Raw genomic sequence first — 21,494 nt, forward strand, 5'->3', positions numbered from 1 at the left:
CTTTGATGCACCTGTACTGTTAACTCCTTCAGATGCTAGCGGGGTGAACAGGCCGTGGCTCGAGTGGCTGAGGTCCTTGATGATCTTCTTACCCCGTGGCTCGAGTGGCTGACGTCCTTGATGATCTTCTTACCCCGTGGCTCGAGTGGCTGAGGTCCTTGATGATCTTCTTGCCCCGTGGCTCGAGTGGCTGAGGTCCTTGATGATCTTCTTACCCCGTGGCTCGAGTGGCTGAGGTCCTTGATGATTTTCTTACCCCGTGGCTCGAGTGGCTGAGGTCCTTGATGATCTTCTTGCCCCGTGGCTCGAGTGGCTGAGGTCCTTGATGATCTTCTTGCCCCGTGGCTCGAGTGGCTGAGGTCCTTGATGATCTTCTTACCCCGTGGCTCGAGTGGCTGAGGTCCTTGATGATCTTCTTACCCCGTGGCTCGAGTGGCTGAGGTCCTTGGTGATCTTCTTGACCCCGATGATGCATTGGGTTGACCGGAACACCCTCTGGAGAGCCCTGAGGTTGTTCTCAATGGTGCATCTGCTATACGTCCGTGAGGGACTTAGGAGCCTCCACGGGTGTCTTATGGGAGAGTTGGGGGGGGGGGGGGGAAACAAATTTCCAATTCACACATGATTATAATACACACGGTACATGTGTGAAATAGCACAAATATAAGCATCCATCTAATTATTATTGGGGAAAAAACTAAAGGCTGATCTGGGAGAACCATGAGGAACACTAGTAGAGAGATATAGGTGCCAGTGGATAGGGTTCAGCCACCACAGGTCTGTCCGGCAAGAACAAGTCCAAGATATCTTCAGACAGGTTTATTAAAGATAAAGGTTCACCACAGCACACTCCTCTGTAATGATGGCTCGCAGTGAGAGTGAGAGAGAAGAAAATAATCACCATTATATGTGGGAGAGAACCAGGCACTCAAACTATTCATTATGACAGGTGTTAATGCAACAGGGCTGTAATAACTGAGGACAGCAGGACGCCTCTGATTGGGCACTGGGAATACGATGGATGATTTCCACTGAGCTGGTACAGTGTTCTCCCTCAGTGAGCGACAGCTCACAGAACACACCCACAGGATTATTCAGAACATTGTTGTTGATGTTATCTGGGCCAATGACTTTGTTGACTGATATTCGTTTTAATAGCCTGTCAACATCTGCTTCCTCGATAACCAAATCAGCTTCACCTTGTGATAAAGATAACAGTTCACACAACTCCTTAATAAAGATAACAGTTCACACAACTCCTTACTAAAGTCCAGGCTCTGATTTTTATATATTTGTTATTTCCCTCTATCTGGTTTAATGTTTATAAACATTGTTGGTACGTTTTACCCCTTTTCTCCCCAATTTCGTGATATCCAATTGGTAGTTACAGTCCCATCGCTGCAACTCCTGTACAAACTCGGGAGAGGCAAAGGTCGAGAGCTATGCGTCCTCCGAAAACACGATCCCGCCAAGCCGCACTGCTTCTTGACACACTGCTCGCTTAACCCGGAAGCCAGCCGCACCAAACACCGTACAGCTGGCAACCGAAGTCAGCGTGCATGAGCCCGGTCCGCCACAAGGAGTCGCTAGAGAGCGATGGGACAAGGTCATCCCAACCGGCCAAACCCTCCCATAACCCGGACGACGCTGGGCCATTTGGCGCTGCTTCATGGATCTCCCAGTTGCGGCCGGCTGCGACACAGCCTGTGATTGAACCCGGGTCTGTAGTGACGCCTCTAGCTCTGCGATGCAGTGCCTTAGACAACTGCACTACTCTGGAGGCCAGAATCTCAAATCTGCAATAAAAATTGTTCAGACTCTGCAAACTCAATGCATTTTATTTTGAATGGACATTGAGCTCAGTGTGGTTGGTTGCTAATCCAGAGTAGGTTTTTAGGCTTTCCAAGCATCCCTCATAATAGTGTGTCCTGGTTTTATAACATACTTTTAGTAGGACTACCTGAGGGGACAGGCCAGGCTCTGAGTGGGGAATATGTAGGCCTACCTGAGGGGACAGGATAGGCTCTGAGTGGGGAATACGTAGGCCTACCTGAGGGGACAGGATAGGCTCTGAGTGGGGAATACATAGGCCTACCTGAGGGGACAGGACAGGCTCTGAGTGGGGAATACGTAGGCCTACCTGGGGGGACAGGCCAGGCTCTGAGTGGGGAATACGTAGGCCTACCTGAGGGGACAGGCCAGGCTCTGAGTGGGGAATACGTAGGTCTACCTGAGGGGACAGGACAGGCTCTGAGTGGGGAATACGTAGGCCTACCTGAGGGGACAGGCCAGGCTCTGAGTGGGGAATATGTAGGCCTACCTGAGGGGACAGGACAGGCTCTGAGTGGGGAATATGTTTGGCAGCGCAATAGACTAAAGCTTAGAGTCTAGCACAATAGAGTTTAGAATTCAAGACAGACCAGAATGCAGCCTGCCTCTATGGGAGGCTCAGATTATCAGAGAAAATATTGGCACTTCCATGTGGCATTTCCATTGTAGAATGTGAATGAATCAAAAATAAAAACCAGAGCAAAGAGGTGGAACACAAAAAAAATCGCCAGTAGATTGAGAGATTACGGTTCACAATAAATTCTAAACCTATGGGAATGCTCAAAACGATTTGGCCAATCAGCCATAATTTCCTGACTCAACAACCAATAGGATAACAGATAGGATTTGAGCTAAACGCGCCATTTTAGTGCGTCTCAAGCCATCCGGTAAAATGGCGCCTTTGCTTTGTCTTCACTGAAAGGGTTGCTTCAATATTCTAACATTTTTCTAAAATAGAAATGACTGAGAATTATCAGTTTTGCATCTCCGGGACGACGTGCCAAGAACTACACGTGCCAAAGTCATTCAAGAAATGACAAAAGAGTACAGTAGGTATTAGCTTTTCCTCAAAACAGTGCCTAACGTTAGCAGCTTTGCAGTGATGCTCTGGGCTAGGCTAGTTAGCTAGCTATGTTCCGGTGTTACGCAGCGGAGCCGGAACAGTTTCCCATGGTACCAACGTAGCTAGCTACAGTATGAAAAAGGCTACTGCTGTTATAATGGAGGATTTATAACCTAGCTAGCTAACTCAACCACTATTACTAAGTGAGTCTTTTTGAAATGGTAAACGTTGTAGCACAAATCATTTCAGCGTGTGCGGTCGAATTCCACCTGTGTTTTGCCCGGGAATGTATAAACTAGCTGCAGCTACCTAGCATGCTAACTAATGTGAGATCTGACATTTATTCTGGCGAGGGGGATAGACTGATGCATGCATTACGTTGCATGCCTCAGAATGCACTGGACCATGCATGAAACGGTATTACAGGGTTGCCCGGAAATCTGATGTCTGAAATATTGACATACTGCAGTGATGTTGGATTTTTGTATATACAGTTTGATCACACTGTTTTCTATTGTGTTATTGACTGTATGTTTGTTTATTCCATGTGTAACTCTGTTGTTGTTTGTGTCGCACTGCTTTGCTTTATCTTGGCCAGGTCACAGTTGTAAATGAGAATTTGTTCTCAACTAGCCTACCTGGTTAAATAAAGGTGAAATAAATCATGTTTGTTGACGTCGACTAACCTGTACCCCGCACATTGACTCGATACCGGTACACCTTGTATATCGCCGCGTTAACCTGTACCCCGCACATTGACTCGATACCGGTACACCTTGTATATCGCCGCGTTAACCTGTACCCCGCACATTGACTCGATACCGGTACACCTTGTATATCACCGCGTTAACCTGTACCCTGCACATTGACTCGATACCGGTACACCTTGTATATCACCGCGTTCCTGTTGTTTAATTGTTTAACTTTTCGGGGTGGTTTATTTAGTAAATATTTTCTTAACTCTTATTTTCTTAAAACGGCATTGTTGGTTAAGGGTTCGTAAGTAAGCATTTTGCGGTAAGGGTCTAAACCGTTGTAATTCGGCGCATGTGACAAATAAAATGTGGTTTTGATAGCTGTCAGGCTGACTTAGTGCACAGACAACCCGTTAGTTAGTTCGCCTTTGATGGGATGAGGCCCTGTTTTTGTATTACGTTTTTCTTCCAGCTCGCCTGATTTCTGTGTACTCTGTGCATGTCAGAAAACATCCATTGTAGCAGACACGGTCCATGTTAGTTAGTTTATTCGCGCCAGACAGGAAACCGATGCATTCTGGGGATGCTCAACAGAATCACATCGCGCCTATGATGACGCAGAATGTCAATAAACATTGCTAGATAATGGCTGGAGTTAAACCTTTAGGTAGCTCACACACGGGGCTTTTTTCTTTACGACGAGCTGTTGTAACTGCATTTTTAGCTCAAATAGTTACCTGACATTAGTTGGCTTTAGTAATAATACGAATAGTTTAAAAAATCACGTAGGCTACTGTTCATCAGTCACTTTATTGTTATGTTTTGGGATCCTGAGTGGTGCAGCGGTCTAACATGCGCTTCCGCAGGAGACATCGTCCGCATGTTGATGTTGTCCACCCGCACCAGAGGAGATCAGGACATGCAGGTTGAAATATCAAAACGAACTCTGAACCAAACATAATCATTTGTGGACAGGTCGAAAAGCATTAAACATTTATGGAAATGTAGCTAGCTAGCTTGCTGTTGATAGCTAATTTGTCCAGGGATATAAACATCCGGTTGTTATTTTACCTTGAATATAGCCATGTTATTACCTCGTACTCCTGCACATTGACTCAGTACTGGTACTCTGTGTATAGTTGGGTTACTCATTGACTCAGTACTGGTACTCTGTGTATTTAGGCAGGTTACTCATTGACTCAGTACTGGTACTCTGTATATATCCAGTTTACTCATTGACTCAGTACTGGTACTCTGTGTATATAGTCAGGTTACTCATTGACTCAGTACTGGTACCCTGTGTATATAGTCAGGTTACTCATTGACTCAGTACTGATACCCTGTGTATATAGTCAGGTTACTCATTGACTCAGTACTGATACTCTGTGTATATAGTCGGGTTACTCATTGACTCAGTACTGGTACTCTGTGTATTTAGTCAGGTTACTCATTGACTCAGTACTGGTACTCTGTGTATTTAGTCAGGTTACTCATTGTGTATTTATTATAACTTTTATTATTACGTGTTTTACTTTTCTATTATTTCTCTATTTTCTTTCTCTCTGTATTGTTGGGAAGGGCCGTCAGTCAGCATTTCACTGTTAGTCTACACCTGTTGTTTACCAAGCATTTCACTGTTAGTCTACACCTGTTGTTTACCAAGCATTTCACTGTTAGTCTACACCTGTTGTTTACCAAGCATTTCACTGTTAGTTAAACCTGTTGTTTACCAAGCATTTCACTGTTAGTCTACACCTGTTGTTTACCAAGCATTTCACTGTTAGTCTACACCTGTTGTTTACCAAGCATTTCACTGTTAGTCTACACCTGTTGTTTACCAAGCATTTCACTGGTAGTCTACACCTGTTGTTTACCAAGTATTTCCCTGGTAGTCTACACCTGTTGTTTACCAAGTATTTCCCTGTTAGTCTACACCTGTTGTTTACCAAGCATTTCACTGGTAGTCTACACCTGTTGTTTACCAAGCATTTCACTGGTAGTCTACACCTGTTGTTTACCAAGCATTTCACTGGTAGTCTACACCTGTTGTTTACCAAGTATTTCACTGGTAGTCTACACCTGTTGTTTACCAAGCATTTCACTGGTAGTCTACACCTGTTGTTTACCAAGCATTTCACTGTTAGTCTACACCTGTTGTTTACCAAGCATTTCACTGGTAGTCTACACCTGTTGTTTACCAAGCATTTCACTGGTAGTCTACACCTGTTGTTCACGAAGGCATGTGACAAATAACATTTGATTTGAACTATCTAGTTACTGCTCATGGTTGCTAATTTCGCATGTTCACATTGTTTTTATAATGGCGGAAGCCTGATTTTATTATTATTATTATTTTTTTTTTTAAACAGTAGGCCTAGCTAATCTGGGTTATTTAGGTCCCATGTCCAATAGAGCCAAAGTTCCACTCAAATTCCCATTGGTGCTGCCGGGCTGCCCCATTGGTGCTGCCGGGCTCCTCCATTGGTGCTGCTGGGCTGCTTGTTGAGTACAGTACTGAATACAGTTACAGTAGTTATAGTTTAGATTCTAGCCTTGCTGTTAGTGAACTTAGTTTCTAACAGCCAACATTATATCTAGTGTTGCATCTGAATTCGCAACCTATTCCCTAAATAGTGCACTACATTTGGCCAGGGCCCATAGGGAACAGGGTGCCATTTGGGACAAAGCCCTAGATCTTGATTAAGATCAGGCTGTTTTGCTTCTGAGTTAACTTTTACTTACAAAAAGGAAAGAGCCTATAACCTGATGGTAATTTAGTCCGCTCTTCATCCCCCCGTCCTTTTTAATTGTATAATTTCCGACCTAATAGTGGGATTTCTTGTTGTTGGCAGGTAAAATGAGTAAGGCCTCAGCTGAATCTACAGACCAAATGATGGAGGAGGAAGTAGGTCAGCCTCCGATTACAGACCAGATGATGGAGGAGGAGGAAGTAGATCAACATCCGATTACAGACCAGATGATGGAGGAGGAGGAGGAAGTAGGTCAACATCAGATTGTCTGTCTATTTACCTGCTCACTTTTTCAAATGTATCCACCTGAGAACAAACCATTAATGTCTTACCAGAGCTGGTTAAAAGTAGTGCACTAGATAGGGTGCCATTTGGTACATAGCCGGCCTGTAGCTTCTGTAGCAGATAACAGGACGATCACTCAGGGTCTATTCTGAGGTTTTTCATTAGACTCGTGTTGACTGTTGTTTACTCCTCAGCCTGGGAGCTCAGCAGAGACTGAGAGACCCTCCTCTTCTCACACCAAGAGGAAGCCTGCTGTCGCAGCCAAGCACACTGGAGGGAATAAGTCTGACGCCTCGGACGAGAGTGGACAGGAAGATGGAGCCTCTGACAACCTCTCAGATGGTAAGGTCTACCACGACCTGGGGACAGCATGTGTTTTAATGCCTCTTCATATCATTGTGGAGCCAGAAGGTGCATTTACACACTTTGTGGATAATGTTTTTGCTGGTCTATTCTGAGTTGATGTTCAAGGTGGATAATACTGTTTTTGCTGGTCTATTCTGAGTTGATGTTCAAGGTGGATAATATTGTTTTTGCTGGTCTATTCTGAGTTGATGTTCAAGGTGGATAATATTGTTTTTGCTGGTCTATTCTGAGTTGATGTTCAAGGTGGATAATATTGTTTTTCTATTCTGAGTTGATGTTCAAGGTGGATAATATTGTTTTTGCTGGTCTATTCTGAGTTGATGTTCAAGGTGGATAATATTGTTTTTGCTGGTCTATTCTGAGTTGATGTTCAAGGTTTATGTGGTGGTGAAAGAGCACTTGTTGAGAGTTATGGGCCCTGGTCAAAAGTAGTGCACTATGTAGGGAATAGGGTGCCATAGGGCCCTGGTCAAAAGTAGTGTACTATATAGGGAATAGGGTTCCATAGGGCCCTGGTCAAAAGTAGTGCACTATATAGGGAACAGGGTGCCATAGGGCCCTGGTCAAAAGTAGTGCACTATATAGGGAACAGGGTGCCATAGTCAGATAAACACATGCAAACTGTTTCATCTGTCTGTTTGAATGCTCCCATCGTTTTCTTAAACAGGTTTTGACAAGGAATGGGTCTTCCTACAGCCTAATATCCAGAACTGTTACCAGTTTAATGAAATCAGTTTGGGATTGATATTGGATGTAAACGAAACATGTTTGTCTCCCGGTCTTCCTCGGTGTTTATCCAGATACCACTCTGCAGGAGAGAATAGACTGCACCGCCTGTGGACAGCAGGTTAACCACTTCCAGCGCCACTCAGTGTTTGAGCACCCCATGCTCCATGTGCTCCTCTGCAAGGTAGATACACCTGCAACACCCTCTCTGTCTTTCATCTGTCTCTCCTATCGGGCTAGACATCTTTCCATCTATCTGTCTGTCTCTATCAAAATTCTGTCTATCTGTCTGTGTCTGTCTTTCACACATATCCTTTCCTCTCTTTTAGTCTGTGATTGTGGGATGATTGTCTCTGTCTGCCTGTCTTTGTCTGCCTGCCTGCTTGTCTTTCTGTCTGCCTGTCTTTCTGTCTGCTTGTCTTTCTCTCTGTCTGCCTGTCTTTCTCTCTGCCTGCCTGTCTTTCTCTCTGTCTGCCTGTCTTTCTCTCTGTCTGAGCACCACCATGCTCCTTTAGGGTTGGGCCATATATATATATATGATTCATTTGAATTTATGTTTTTGCGAGATATTCCAAATGCCAATATCGCAAGAATCGCTTTCTTAAAAAAAAATCATTTTTATGAGCGTTTGTGTCCGCATGTTCTCATGTCTTTTTGCTCTCGTCTGCTTCGCTCTTTCTGTGCTGTGTCCACCTTCCCATTTACACCAGAGATCTGAATATAATGAGGAGATGCTCATGTCCCCCTAACAATGGGAGTCGTCCCAAAGGCGACAAGCTTAGGACCAAAATACGCCCCTAGAAACACATTGGGATGATTTGGGCGAGAGTGAAACCTCTCACTTCGTTTCTTCCTCTGTTTACACACACACCAAGCCCCTCTCCCTGCCACTCACACCAAGCCCCTCCCCCTGCCACTCACACCAAGCCCCTCCCCCCTTCCACTCTCACCCCTCCCCCCTGCCACTCTCACCCCTCCCCCTGCCACTCTCACCCCTCCCCCTGCCACTCTCACCCCTCCCCCTGCCACTCTCACCCCTGCCACTCTCACCCCTCCCCCTGCCACTCTCACGCCACTCTCACCCCTCCCCCTGCCACTCTCACCAAGTCCCTGCCACTGTTTTAGAAAATTGCAATAAGCATTAGACACAATTATATAAGAAATTGGCGTCTCGTTCTCATTCTGAGAAGGTAGGTCACTTGATTTGAACATGTGAACAAAGTGGACAGGCTAGCACGCTGTTCAAACAGGTGGAGACGGACAGGAGGTCGTGTTCCTAATTCAACCGTTTTGCCTTGTTAGTTGTATTCAGAGCTTGTCAAATTATACCTTGATCCAAGTTGGCTAAACTTGAAGTCTAAATATTAGCTGGCTACTCACTAGCATGTGGGCTTGTTCTTGAGAGATTGTTTATGAGACCGTGTGTTCATTTACTACATTAGTAGTGGTTCTGGTTACATTTAAACAAAATATAATTTTTATAGAAGACCTGATTATTGCAAAAAGAAGCAGGTACAACTATTTTGATAAAATTATTAAATTAGTGGGTCTTAAAACTTCTTATGGGTACCTGGGACCCCACCTGGCCAACATCCAGTGAAATTGCAGAGCGCAAAATTCAAAAATACTCAATTCAAATATTTAACATTCTTGAAAATATGTGTTATACATCAAAATAAAGCTTAACTTCTTGTTAATCCAGCAGCTGTGTCAGATTTCAAAAAAGGCTTTACGGCTAAAGCACACCATTATTTGAGGACAGCACTCAACACACAACACATTACATACAGTTACCAGCCAAGTAGACTAGTCACAAAAGTCAGAAATAGCAATAAAATGAATCACTTACCTTTGATCTTCGTATGGTTGCACTCACAAAACTCCCAGTTACACAATAAATGTTTGTTTTGTTCGATAAAGTCTCTCTTTAAATCCAAAAACCTCAGTTTTGTTCAGTAATCCACAGGCTCAAAGGCAGTCACAACAGGCAGACGAAAAATCCAAAAAGTATCAGTAAAGTTTGTAGAAACATGTCAAACGATGTTTATAATCAATCCTCAGGTTGTTTTTAGTCATAATAATCAATAATATTTCAACCGGACATTAGCTTCGTCAATATAAAAGGAAAACAAAAAAGGCCCGTTCTCGGTCGTGTGCAGCAAACGGGTCTGGGGTCTTTCCACTATCCACTTACTCAGAGTGGTCTTACTCCCTCATTTTCAGAATACAAGCCTGAAACAATTTCTAAACACTGTTGACATCTAGTGGAAGACATAAGAAGTGAAATTTGAGTCCTAGGGCAATGGATACTGTAATGGCATTCAATAGAAGAGAAAAAAAATCCCACTTCCTGGGTGGATTTTTCTCAGGTTTTTGCCTGCCATATCAGTTCTGTTATACTCACAGACATTATTTCAACAGTTCTGGAAACTTTAGAGTTTTCTATTTTTCAAATATACCAATTATATGCATATCCTAGTTTCTGGGCCTGAGTAACAGGCAGTTTACTTTGGGCACGCTTTTCATCCGGAGGTGAAAATGGTGACCCCTACCCTAGTGAGGTTAAGGTTGTAAAAGTCTTATATTTAGCCTAGATATAATTTACCAAGACCTGCATTCATTAGATTATTGTAGTTTGAAATGCAGTGTATTTGATCTTTAATTGTACAACAAAGCTTATTTGGTGAAAACATTCAAATCGATATACATACAGCTAGCCTACAGTGCCTTCGGAAAATATTTGGACACCTTGGCTTTTTCCACGTTTTGTTACGTTACAGGCTTATTCTAAAATTGATGAGGAAAATTGAATTTAAGTGAATCTGCACACAATACCCCATAATGACAAAATGAAAACAGGTTTTGAGAAATTTTTGCAAATCTTGTAAAATTTAAAACAAATAAAGTCTGCAGCATTGAAGGTCCTCAAGGCCTCCATTATTCTTAAATGGAAGACGTTTGGAACCACCAAGACTCCTCCCCCGATTACTCAGTTTGGCCAGGGGACTAGCTCAGGGAGGTGACCAAGAACCTGATGGTCACTCTGACAGAGCTCCAGAGTTCCTCTGTGGAGATGGGAGAACCTTCTACAAGGACAACCATCTCTGCAGCACTCCACCAATCAGGCCTTTATGGTAGAGTGGTCAGATGGAAGCCACTCCTCAGTAAAAGGCACATGACAGCCCGCTTGGAGTTTGTCAAAAAAGCACCTAAAGAACTCTGACCATGAGAAAAAAGATTCTCTATTCTGATGAAACCAAGATTGAACTCTTTGGCCTGAATGCCAAGCGTCACATCTGGAGGACACCTGGCACCATCCCGACGGTGAAGCGTGGTGGCAGCATCATACTGTGGGGATGTTTTTCAGCGGCAGGGACTGGGAGACTAGTCAGGATCAAGGGAAAGATGAACGGAGCAAAGTACAGAGATCCTTGATGAAAACCTGCTCCAGAGCGCTCAGGACCTCAGACTGGGGCGAATGTACACCTTCCAACAGGACAACGACTCTGAGCGCACAGCCAAGACAACGCAGTAGTGGCTTCGGGACAAGTCTCTTAATGTCCTGGAGTGGCCCAGCCAGAGCCCGGACTTGAACCCGATTGAACATCTCTGGCCTGAAAATAGCTCTGCAGCGAAGCTCCCCATCCAACCTAACAGAGCTTGAGAGGATCTGCAGAGAAGAATGGGAGAAACTCCCCAAATACAGGTATGCCAAGCTTGTAGCGTCATACCCAAGAAGACTCAAGGCTGCAATCGCTTCCGAAGGTGCTTCAACAATATACTGAGTAAAGCGTCTGAATTCTTAGGTCTATAAACGGAAATATCACATTTACCTATGTCATGCAATAAAATGCAAATGAATTACTTAAAAATCGTACAATGTGATTTTCTGGATTTTTGTTTTAGATTCCGTCTCTCACAGTTAAAGTGTACCTATAATAAAAATTACAGACCTCAACATGCTTTGTAAGTAGGAAAACCTGCAAAATCGGCAGTGTATCAAATACTTGTTCTCCCCACTATATATATATATATATAATCTCAGCAAAAAAAGAAACGTCCTCTCACTGTCAACTGCGTTTATTTTCATCAAACTTAACATGTGTAAATATTTGTATGAACATAACAAGATTCCTCAACTGAGACATAAACTGAACAAGTTCCACAGACATGTGACTGACAGAAATGGAATAATTTGTCCCTGAACAAAGGGGGGTCAAAATCAAAAGTAACAGTCAGTATCTGGTGTGGCCACCAGCTGCATTAAGTACTGCAGTGCATCTCCTCCTCATGGACTGCACCAGATTTGCCAGTTCTTGCTGTAAGATGTTACCCCACTCTTCCACCAAGGCACTGGCAAGTTCCCAGACATTTCTGGGGGGAATGGCCCTAGCCCTCACCCTCTGATCCAACAGGTCCCAGACGTGCTCAATGGGATTGAGATCCGGGCTCTTCGCTGGCCATGGCAGAACACTGACATTCCTGTCTTATAGGACATCACGTACAGAACGAGCAGCATGGCTGGTGGCATTGTCAGGATGAGCCTGCAGGAAGGGTACCACATGAGGGAGGAGGATGTCTTCCCTGTAACGCACAGCGTTGAGATTGCCTGCAATGACAACAAGCTCAGTCAGATGATGCTGTGACACACCGCCCCAGACCATGACGGACCCTCCACCTCCAAATCGATCCCGCTCCAGAGTACAGGCCTTGGTGTAACGCTCATTCCTTCGGCGATAAGTGCGAATCCGACCATCACCCCTGGTGAGACAAAACCGCTACTCGTCAGTGAAGAGCACTTTTTGCCAGTCCTGTCTGGTCCAGCGACGGTGGGTTTGTGCCCATAGGCGACGTTGTTGCCGGTGATGTCTGGTGAGGACCTGCCTTACAACAGGCCTACAAGCCCTCAGTCCAGCCTCTCTCAGCATATTGCGGACAGTCTGAGCACTGATGGAGGGATTGTGCATTCCTGGTGTAACTCGGGCAGTTGTTGTTGCCATCCTGTACCTGTCCCGCAGGTGTGATGTTCGGATGTACCGATCCTGTACAGGTGTTGTTACACATGGTCTGCCACTGCGAGGACGATCAGCTATACGTCCTGTCTCCCTGTAGCGCTGTCTTAGGCGTTTCACAGTACGGACATTGCAATTCAGGTCGTAGAGGTAGACCTGTAGTAGTTTAGATCCACCTGCAACACTGTCCATAGCTGTAGACCTGTAGTAGTTTAGATCCACCTGTAACATTGTCCTGCAACACTGTCCATAGAGGTAGACCTTTAGTAGTTGAATGTTTTGTAGCTGATGTTTGTCTTTTGAACAGAAATGTGATATTTGGCAGGTAAAGACAGATCTCAGTATTATATTCTCTAGGGATGCACGATATATCGGTGAACATATCGGAATCGGCCGATATTAGCTAAAAATGCCAACATCGGTATCTGACCGATGTCTAGTGAACATATCGGAATCTATGTCTAGTTTAATGCCGATGTGCTAAACCGATGTCAAAGCTGACGTGCGTACCTATATAACGTAGGTACATGACGTAATGACACCACGTAAAATGTTGCTCTATATGTGCAACACAGCATTCCTGAACTAGCCCACAATGTCTGCTGTGTGGATCAAGCCGTCAACATGTCGAGCAGTCATTTGAAAGAGTAACAACTCAAAGGTCGAAATCCATAACGCCAAGATAATGGAATTCATTGCCCTTGACAATCAACCATTCTCTGTCGTGGGTGATGTTGGCTTTCGCCGACTGGTCGAGCACCGGTACACACTAGTGCGCTATTTTTCAGATGTTGCCCTACCGGAGTTACACAGTAATAGCGTCACTGCTGTTAGCTTCACGACATACTATGGAACGCCGTTTGGGTCTTTGCGTGTCAAAAAATATACAGTAGCACTGTGTTAAAGCTGTACAACAAAAGTCTGCAAACAAACAAAACAGCTATGTGTTAATACAATACTGTTATTGTTAATAAAGCATCATTTGTTTGACCGCAACTTCTGGGGTAGCTAGCTAGCTTTAGATTGGTACCTAGCTAGCACCAATACAACCAGCCTGAAAACAATAACCAGTAGAAACTGTAGTCATTTTCATTATTCTTTGCAATGATTTAGGAATCCTTGTAAGTAAGTATTGTTGTTCGCCTATTGAAAATGAACTTCAGTTTGTGAAAATATATCGCTAGCCAGCTACTTAACCCTGTTGCCCAAAGCTAACGTTATCTGGCTAGTGAGGCTTGACCAGACCGGGTTATGTGTTGTGAAGCTAGCCACAATAATGATTATGCACAATAGTGGAATTTGTGGTTTGCCTTCAAAATAAAAGTATGTAATTGACAGTGATGCAAATTAATACAAATGGTAGAATTATGCCATAATTTTATTTTGAAGGCTAACCGCAAATTCCACTATAGTCATATTCAGGTCCTGATTGGTCGACCCGAACAGCAAAGACCCAAACGGCGTTCCATAGAAATCCTGGTTGAGAAACGACTGAACAAATGAACAGCAGTGAAACCTTACTTGTGTGTGTAACCTTCATTTAACTAGGCAAGTCAGTTAAGCACAAATTATTATCTACAAAGACGGCCTACACCGGCCAAAACCGGACGACGCTGGGCCAATTGTGCGCCGCCCTATGGACTCCAATCACGTCCGGATGTGATACAGCCTGGATTCAAACCAGGGACTGTAGTGACGCCTCTTGCAGTGCCTTAGACCGCTGCGTCCAAACTATTTAACTGTACTAGAATGCTAAAAAGGCTAAAATTGTAAATATCGGTTATCGGTATCGTTTTATTTAGGCAAGGACAATATCGGTATCAGCCCAAAATGTAACATCTGTGCATCACTATGTTCCTCCCTGGTTGTCTTCTCTTCCTCTAGTCGTGCTATAAGTATTACACCAGCGATGACATCAATAAAGACGAGGACGGCATGGACGAACAGTGCAGGTAGGTCACCTCAAACGGTCTCCGTTGTTCTAGCTGCCATAAGGTCCCTGTTCTACTGCTTGAGTGTCGCCACCTCTTGTACAAAATTAGGAGTACCTACATTCGAAGAGTCCCGGCACCCATTTTAGTCCACACCAAGGGCTACGTCCCAACTGGTACCCTATCCCCTATATAGTGCACTACTTTTGTCATTTTTTTTTGAAGGATTCATTACTTCCCAACAACAGCTGCAAATCCCAATTTAAGATACGTCACGTTTTGAAGTTGACTTTCCTCGCTATCTTAACTCCGCCCCAAGGTGGTGTGCTGAAGGCGGTAACCTGATCTGCTGTGACTACTGCCACAACGCCTTCTGTAAGAAGTGCGTCCTGCGTAACCTGGGGCGCAAGGAGCTGTCCATGATCACCGACGACGACAGTAAATGGTCCTGCTATATCTGCAGCCCTCAGCCCCTCTCAGACATCGCCTCCAACTGCTCCAACATCATGACCAAGCTGGAGAGCTTCTGGCGCACGGGACGCAAGAAAGAGAGGGAGGTGAAAGGGCACAGTAAGGGTAAAGGTCACCACCGCCATGGTAAAGCTGTGGTGAATGGTAAGGAGCATTCAGATGGGTCAGGGACCCTCACCTTCTCCTATAAGACCCTGAAGGTCCTCAAGGAGCTGGTGAAGGGGACCAAGAAGCTGATTGAGAAGACCACAGGGCTCAACAACACCTTCATCCAGCAGGCTGAGGAGGAGCAGGGAGGAGGTGGCAGCGGGACCAGACACCTCAAGGCCTTCAGGTATCCTAACACATGTTAATATTATGACTGCTACAAAGTAAGTGAGGCAGCCCAATTCTGTTCTTTTGGCTAATCTATCCATTCATCTATCTCTCTCTAGGTCTGTTTTGGCTGACCTGAAGAAGGCCCATGCTGCCCTAGAGGAGGACTTGGAGTCACAGTTCATTTCCCCGGACCAGGGGCTGCAGAACGGGGATGCTGTCTCCAACACCGACGGCCACGACCAGATTGACAACATGGTTGAGGATGGACAGGAGGCAGAAGAGGATAAAATGGCCGACACTGAGGATGGGGAGGAGCTAGAGGAGGATGGGGGCTTGTCAGAGGACGCAGAGATGGAGGGGAGCCCTGCGCCTCAGGACCACTCGGACACAGAGACAGACAGCCAGGCCAAAGACCAGACAGCAGTGGAGGAGGAGGAGGAGGATGACCGGGATAAAGACATTGCGTCCGTCGGGCCGTCCGTCCCTGACGAGCTCTTCCAAATGGTAGAGAGTCTGGCGGACTCCGCAGGGTTGACGCCCGGCAACGACGCCATGGAACCCACAGCTGCTAGCCAATCCAAGAGCCCCGCCGCCGGCTCAAACAGGAAGTCACTTGAAACCCATAAGGAGAAGGCCATGCCCAAGGTGAAGAACCTGATCGTGAAGCTGACACCCGTTCCCGTGGTTACCACACGCACCTCCAGGTCTAAGAGCAAGGATAAGGATGGAGGGAAGGAGAGGAGTAAGGATGGAGGGAAGGAGAGGAGTAAGGATGGAGGGAAGGAGAAGAGTGAGGTGGAAGAAGGTGGGGGCTCTGAGGAGGACAGCCGCCACTCCAGCCAGAAGAAGCTGGCGGCCAAACGCAAACTGAAAGCCGACGATTCAGACAACTCAGAGTCCGACTCAGACGAAGACGCGAAGAAGAAGTCTTCCACGGCTTCTGCCAAAAAGACATCCAAGAAGAAGAACTCGGACGGCTCCTCTAACTCCGACTCTGACCTGGAGAAGGAGATGAAGGGACTCAGCAAACTGGGGCCGGGGAAACGGAGGAGCAGCCGCGTGAAGAAAGAAAGAGAGGAGAAGGAGAACAAGGGCGGGGATCGGAGGCGGTCGTACGAACTGAAACGCAAAGCCAGAGGTAGAGGAGCCAAGCAACAAGATTCATCGTCTGATGACGTGGAGGAGGAGGGAGGAGGAGGGTCTGGAGAGGAGAGTGGAGACCAGCAGAAGATTAAACCCATCGTGGAGGAGACGGTGGTAGCAGGGAGGGGAACCTTCCACCAGTCCTCAGGTGAGTAGAGCTGTTGTTTCTGAAAGCTGTATATTGGACTCTCCGTTTCTACAAGGCAGATGGTACACTGTGTTGTCAATACAACTTGACCTAAACTCCACTGAATTAACAAGGTTTGACACCCAGGGTTGGCATTTTTGGCCAAAGGAACTCTATTTTGGTGGCCTCTGGTACATTCTAAAGATTTCATCTGAAATAGACAGTGAAATTATTTTACACTTTTTCTAGTTTACCTCCCAGATTGGAAGAATTAGTTGTGGTTTTGTGTAGAACAGGGCTCTCCAACCTTGATTCCTGGAGAGATACCCTCCTGTAGGTCGTAACTCGAACCTCAGTTGTAACCGAACATGATTCAGTTTATCAACCAGCTAATTATTAGTCAGGTGCGCTAGATTAGGGTTTGAGTGTGAACCTACAGGTCTGTAGCTCTCCAGGAACAGAGATAGAGAGCTCTGGTAAAGAAAGACTTTACAATTTAAATGACATTGTATTGTTGTTTTGAATATGATCTGGGCCGATATGATCAGGATTATTTTCTAAATGAGACAACATTTCAACCTGTCTTCTCTTGAGTTTAGGTGTCTTTAAAGTTTTACTACAAGATATGAGTTAGCCCAATGATGTTTGTTCTTTAAATTATGTATTATATTAAAAATGAATTAAGTAGCCCACTTCATTAAATTAAGGTTGCATTGAACAATTTACAAGGTTTTCAGTATTATCATTCTGATTTTACATATCCTAATTAATGTGAAATTATCATTAGTTAGGACCCTATAAAATTTGTTTATTTTGTCTGATTCCATTTTCTTTCCCAAATTCCGTTTTCTCTTAGTTTTTACAGGTTTCTGTTTTTTTATATCGAAATCACACTTTTTAAAATACTAGAACAACTAATTGGATGTTCTAAGTCCACAACATTGCTTAAACCTCATCAGGAGACCGCTTTGATATCTGGGAAAAACCTGATCAATTAAAATGTTTGGGTGTAGTTGGCCTTTAATTCAATGGTGCGCCTGGCAAGAGGCTGTTTATGGTGCGCCTGGCAAGAGGCTGTTTATGGTGAAACTGGCAAGAGGCTGTTTATGGTGCGCCTGGCAAGAGGCTGTTTATGGTGAAACTGGCAAGAGGCTGTTTATGGTGAAACTGGCAAGAGGCTGTTTATGGTGAAACTGGCAAGAGGCTGTTTATGGTGAAACTGGCAAGAGGCTGTTTATGGTGAATCTGGTAAGAGGCTGTTTATGGTGAATCTGGTAAGAGGCTGTTTATGGTGAAACTGGCAAGAGGCTGTTTATGGTGCGCCTGGCAAGAGGCTGTTTATGGTGCGCCTGGCAAGAGGCTGTTTATGGTGAATCTGGCAAGAGGCTGTTTATGGTGAATCTGGCAAGAGGCTGTTTATGGTGAATCTGGCAAGAGGCTGTTTATGGTGAATCTGGCAAGAGGCTGTTTATGGTGAATCTGGCAAGAGCCTGTTTATGGTGAATCTGGCAAGAGGCTGTTTATAGTGAATCTGGCAAGAGGCTGTTTATGATGCGCCTGGCAAGAGGCTGTTTATGGTGCGCCTGGCAAGAGGCTGTTTATGGTGAAACTGGCAAGAGGCTGTTTATGGTGAATCTGGCAAGAGGCTGTTTATGGTGAAACTGGCAAGAGGCTGTTTATGGTGAATCTGGCAAGAGGCTGTTTATGGTGAATCTGGCAAGAGGCTGTTTATGGTGAATCTGGCAAGAGGCTGTTTATGGTGAATCTGGCAAGAGGCTGTTTATGGTGAATCTGGCAAGAGGCTGTTTATGGTGAAACTGGCAAGAGGCTGTTTATGGTGAAACTGGCAAGAGGCTGTTTATGGCGAATCTGGCAAGAGGCTGTGTATGGTGAAACTAGCACGAGTCTTCAGTATTATAATGGTCATTAGTTTGGGCCCTATAAAATTTGTTTTATTTTGTCTGATTCCATTTTGTTATTTCCCGAATTCCGTTTTTCTTTTTTCGAAATCGCACTTAAAAAAAAAAAAAAAAAAAATAGTTAAACAACTAATTGGATGTTCTAAGTCCACAACAATGAACCTCATCAGGAGACTTTGATATCTGGGAAAAACCTGATCCATTCAAATGTTTGGGTGTAGCGGCGCGCCCGGCAAGAGCCTGTTTGGCGGCGAGCCCGGCGAGAGGCTGTTTGGATAGGAGATCAACTTTATTCAGTTCTACACCTTTTGGCGGTGAGCCTAGCACCATAAACTCACTTTAGCATCACCGTCTGGCCAGCCCTGACATCCTAGGAAAGGAAACCTAGGAAATCCTTTGGTGTACTTGTCCCGTTGCAATACCGTGGACATATAACCACGTTGCATGATTTATAAACAGCAAAGGTGTACAGGAGATCAACTTTATTCAGTTCTATACCTTTTATAAAATAGTCAACACTTGCTGTTCAGTTGTCAAAGCACAGTAAATAGCCTGCCGTGACTCCGCGTGGCTTGCTATGTGAAACAGGCCAAAGAAAATACATGTGCCAGAAAACAATTAGGCCAAGTGGATTTTCACTCTTCATTACCATTTACGTTACATTCTAATTCACCAGCATGCTCTGTAAGGAAATTAAACTGCAACCACAGTGTGCAGAAATTGTACCGGGGGGCGGGACATATGGCAGAATTCGTTACCCTGTCATCTCTCGCTTTGTGACGGACAGGACTATCCTATCAATAGATGGCTAGTAGATGCATATTATTCATTATAGCAGGAGACGATCCGACAGACTGGCAAACTAAGACTTTTAAATTAAAAGTATCCTAGTTTATCTGAAGTGGAAAATGTAGCTGATTAACTGACGTCCGTCTCTTATGGGAAAACACTGTCTCTAACCCCTGACCCTTCTCTGTGTGTCTGAAGGAGATGAAGGTAAACATGACGCCTCTCAGATGGCTGATGAGGAGGACGATGATCCAGAGAACAGGTATTAAAAAGTAATTTCATTCAAGACAAACCAAATATGTCCTGAACTGCATGCTTCTCTACCAGCTGACAAACATCCTTCAATCTTTTTTCTTATTTCCTTTCCTTATTTCCTTGACTTACGGGATGGCTGCTGTTTTACGGGCTCCTAACCAGTTGTGTTATTTTGTATTTTTCACATTGTAACTTATTTTGTACATAATGTTGCTGCTACTTTCTCTTATGATCGAAAAGAGCTTCTGGATATCAGAACAGCGATTACATTCCTCGACTGGACAAAGACTTTTTAATGAGTCCGACGCAAAGGATGTACTGCTTCTCCGAGAACAGGTCCAAATCCTCGTAATTCGTGTTAAGAAAAGATGGAGGTACAGAGGGTGGAGATCCGGGTGCCTTGTGAGAATTCGTCTGCGAGTGGGTAATCCGCCTCTACCATCTGTTCTATTGGCCAACGTGTAATCACTGGAGAATAAACTGGATGAGCTCTGTTCAAGACTATCCTACCAACGGGACATTTAAAACTGTAATATCTTATGGCTCAACGACGAGACGGATAATATACAGTTGGCTGGGTTTTCCGTGCATCGGCAGGACAGAATAGCTAAGTCCGGCAAGACGAGGGTGGTGTGTATTTGTCAACAGCTGGTGCAAGATGTCTAATATTAAAGAAGTATCGAGGTAGAGTACCTCATGATAAGCTGTAGACCACACTATTTACCAAGAGTTTTAATCTATATTTTTCGTAACCGTTTATTTACCACCACAAACCAATACTGGCACTAAGACTGCACTCAACAAGTTGTATAAGCAAACAAGAAAATGCTCTCCTGGTGGCTGGGTACTTTAAACTCTAGACCACCTTTACTCCACATACAAAGCTCTCCCCCGCCCTCCATTTGGCAAATCTGACCATAATTATATCCTCCTGATTCCTGCTTACAAGCAAAAACTAAAGCAGGAAGTACTAGTGACTCGCTCAATGCGGAAGTGGTCAGATGACGCGAATGCTACGCTACAGGACTGTTTTGCTAGCACAGACTGGAATATGTTCCAGGATTCATCCAATGGGATTGAGGAATATACCAACTCAGTTATCGGCTTCATCAATAGGTGCATCGACGACGTCGTCCGCACAGTGACCGTACGTACATATCCCAACCAGGAGCCATGGATTACAGGCAACATCCGCACTGAGCTAAAGGCTGGAGCTTCCGCTTTCAAGGACGCCTATAAGAAATCTCACTATGCCCTCAGACGAACCATCAAACAAGTAAAGCTTTAATACAGGACTAAGATTGAATCCAACTACACCGGCTCTGATATTCGCCAGACGGGCTTAATGCCTTTTATGCTTGCAGTGTACCCCTGCATATTGACTCGGTACCGGCACCCCCTGTATATAGCCTCGTTATAATTGTTTTTTTGTGAATATTATAACTCTATTTCTTGAATTGCATTGTTTATTAACTTCTTGCGAATATAGGGGGTGCTGTTTCGACTTAGCATAAATTCGTCTCCAGATTAAACTGCCTAGTACTCAATTCTTGCTCGTGCATATTATTATTATTATTGGATAGAAAACACTCTCTAGTTTCTATAACCGTTGGAATTATGTCTCTGAGTGGAACAGAACTCATTCTACAGCACTTTTCCTGCCAGGGAGTGAGATTTCAGAAATCTTGGTCCCTGTTCCCAGTTCAGTTTTTAAGTCCCTGTGAATCCTATGGGGCTACAAACACTGCCTACGCCTTCCTCTAGATGTCAGTAAGTGGTGACAATTTGAATGGAGTCGATTGCGCAATCAGGGA

General features: G+C 44.6%; 1 protein-coding gene across 1 annotated transcript in view; it reads left to right on the forward strand.

Annotated features, from left to right (window-relative positions):
- The first annotated feature begins 2,800 nt into the window (after positions 1-2,800).
- LOC120062589 (transcriptional regulator ATRX-like) overlaps positions 2,801-21,494 on the forward strand; it is a 39,034-nt gene continuing 20,340 nt past the window's right edge. Inside the window, exons 1-8 of the mRNA XM_039012678.1 lie at positions 2,801-2,879; positions 6,441-6,586; positions 6,818-6,965; positions 7,790-7,899; positions 14,612-14,679; positions 14,978-15,463; positions 15,564-16,738; positions 19,624-19,687. Of these exons, the coding sequence (XP_038868606.1) occupies positions 2,864-2,879; positions 6,441-6,586; positions 6,818-6,965; positions 7,790-7,899; positions 14,612-14,679; positions 14,978-15,463; positions 15,564-16,738; positions 19,624-19,687 (2,213 nt within the window). The 5' untranslated portion in view covers positions 2,801-2,863. The remainder of the gene's footprint in view (positions 2,880-6,440; positions 6,587-6,817; positions 6,966-7,789; positions 7,900-14,611; positions 14,680-14,977; positions 15,464-15,563; positions 16,739-19,623; positions 19,688-21,494) is intronic.

Source organism: Salvelinus namaycush, chromosome 17 (genome assembly GCF_016432855.1).
Source record: "Salvelinus namaycush isolate Seneca chromosome 17, SaNama_1.0, whole genome shotgun sequence".
NCBI classification, from domain to species: domain Eukaryota; kingdom Metazoa; phylum Chordata; class Actinopteri; order Salmoniformes; family Salmonidae; genus Salvelinus; species Salvelinus namaycush.